This window comes from Geospiza fortis, unplaced genomic scaffold (genome assembly GCF_000277835.1).
Source record: "Geospiza fortis unplaced genomic scaffold, GeoFor_1.0 scaffold819, whole genome shotgun sequence".
NCBI classification, from domain to species: Eukaryota; Metazoa; Chordata; class Aves; order Passeriformes; family Thraupidae; genus Geospiza; species Geospiza fortis.
Genome location: NW_005055274.1, coordinates 2111 through 3692, shown reverse-complemented (window position 1 = coordinate 3692; position 1582 = coordinate 2111). Strand labels below are relative to the sequence as shown.

The 1582-nt window shown below is 51.6% G+C and overlaps 1 protein-coding gene across 1 annotated transcript in view; it reads right to left on the bottom strand.

Moving 5' to 3' along the window:
• The window catches only part of LOC115949256 (disks large homolog 4-like), a gene marked incomplete at its 5' end in the record, with an annotated part of 7830 nt that extends 6463 nt beyond the window's left edge, over positions 1-1367 (bottom strand). Inside the window, one exon of the mRNA XM_031065786.1 lies at positions 1302-1367. Coding sequence (XP_030921646.1) covers positions 1302-1367 — 66 coding nt within the window. The remainder of the gene's footprint in view (positions 1-1301) is intronic.
• Between the last annotated feature and the right edge of the window lie 215 nt (positions 1368-1582).

The window sequence follows — 1582 nt, the reverse complement described above, 5'->3', positions numbered from 1 at the left end:
TGCTATCACCATCTCCCCGGCCTCGATGTTCCTCTTGCAGAACAGGCCCCTCCCGTGGATGGCCGAGCTGCATTTGGGGGGGTCAGGGTCACCCCCAAATTTTGGGAACTCCAAAAATCCCAAAAAATTCCCCCAAAAATCCACCCAAGAAAGCTGAAAACCCCATAAAAATTCACCGAATTTCAACCAAAAATCCACCCCAGGAACCCAAATATTCCCCCAAAATTCCCCCAAATTCCCCCAAAAATTCCCCAAAAATTCCCCAAAATATTCCCCCAAATTCCCCAAAATATTCCCCAAATATTCCCCAAAAAATCCCCCAAAAATCCCCAAAAAATTCCCCCAAATTGCCCAAAATATTCCCCAAAAAATCCCCAAAAAATCCCCCCCAAAAATTCCCCAAAATATTCCCCAAAAAATCCCCAAAAAATTCCCAAAATATTCCCCAAAAATTTCCCCAAAATTCCACCCAAAAATTCAAATTTCCCCACGAAAATCCCTCCCAATTTCCAAATTTAACCCCAAATCCCCAAAACTCCCCAAATTTTCCCCAAAATTCCCAAAATTTCCCCCGAATTCCTCCCCAAAATCCCAAAATTGCCCCAAATCCCCCTGCCCGACCCCGGTGACATCACCAATGACATCATCATTGACTCCACCCCCAAGCGTGACATCATCAACCTGGCTGGTGACGTCATGGGGATGTCATCGAAGAGTCTATGACGTCATTGGTGATCACAGCGATGTCATCACTGCCCTTCAAGGGGGTGTGGCCTCACAAAAGGGGCGTGGCCTCACAAAAGGGGCGTGGCCTCACAAAATTGGCATCGGTGGCCCAGAAATGGGCGTGGCCTCTACACGGGGGTGTGGCTTGTCCGTATATGGGCAGTGTTTGGCTAAAAAGGGGCGTGGCCACCCTGAAATGCCGCGCCGTGTCCATATTTGGGTATTGGGTGCCCGAAAGGGGGCGTGGCTTTCAAAAATGGGTGTGGCCTGACCATATTTGGGGGTTACATGGCCAGAAGTGGGTGTGGCCTGCTAAAGGGGGCGTGGCCTTGCTTATATCTGGGCATTACCAGTCCCAGAGGGGTGGGGCCCCTAAAGGGGGCGTGGCTTGTCTGTATATGGTGATTGGCTATCCTGAAAGGGGCGTGGCCTCTAAAAGGGGGTGTGGCCTATCCATATATGGACATGGTCTGTCCCAAATGGGTGTGGCCTCTAAAAGGAGGGCGTGGCTTCTCCATATATGGTCGTAACCTGTCCTCAAAGGGGCGTGGCCTCCCGGGTGGGCGTGGCCTTACCTGGCTGGGCAGGTGGGCGGGGCTCTGCTCCAGGGGGGGGCTGTCCTCATCTTGGTACCGGTATTTCTGTAATGTATGCAAATTTATGCAGATGAGCAGCCCAAAAAAAAATGCGCGTCGATGTGAACGCATGGTAATTTATGCAGATGAGAGCGGTCAGAGGGCTCCGCCCAGTTAATCCCAGTTAATCCCAGTTTGGGGATTGGGAAGGATTAAACTGGGAGGGAGCTGGGTCAGGACTGGGGGGTCCCAGTGCTCCCAGTATGGAACTGGGGGGGTCC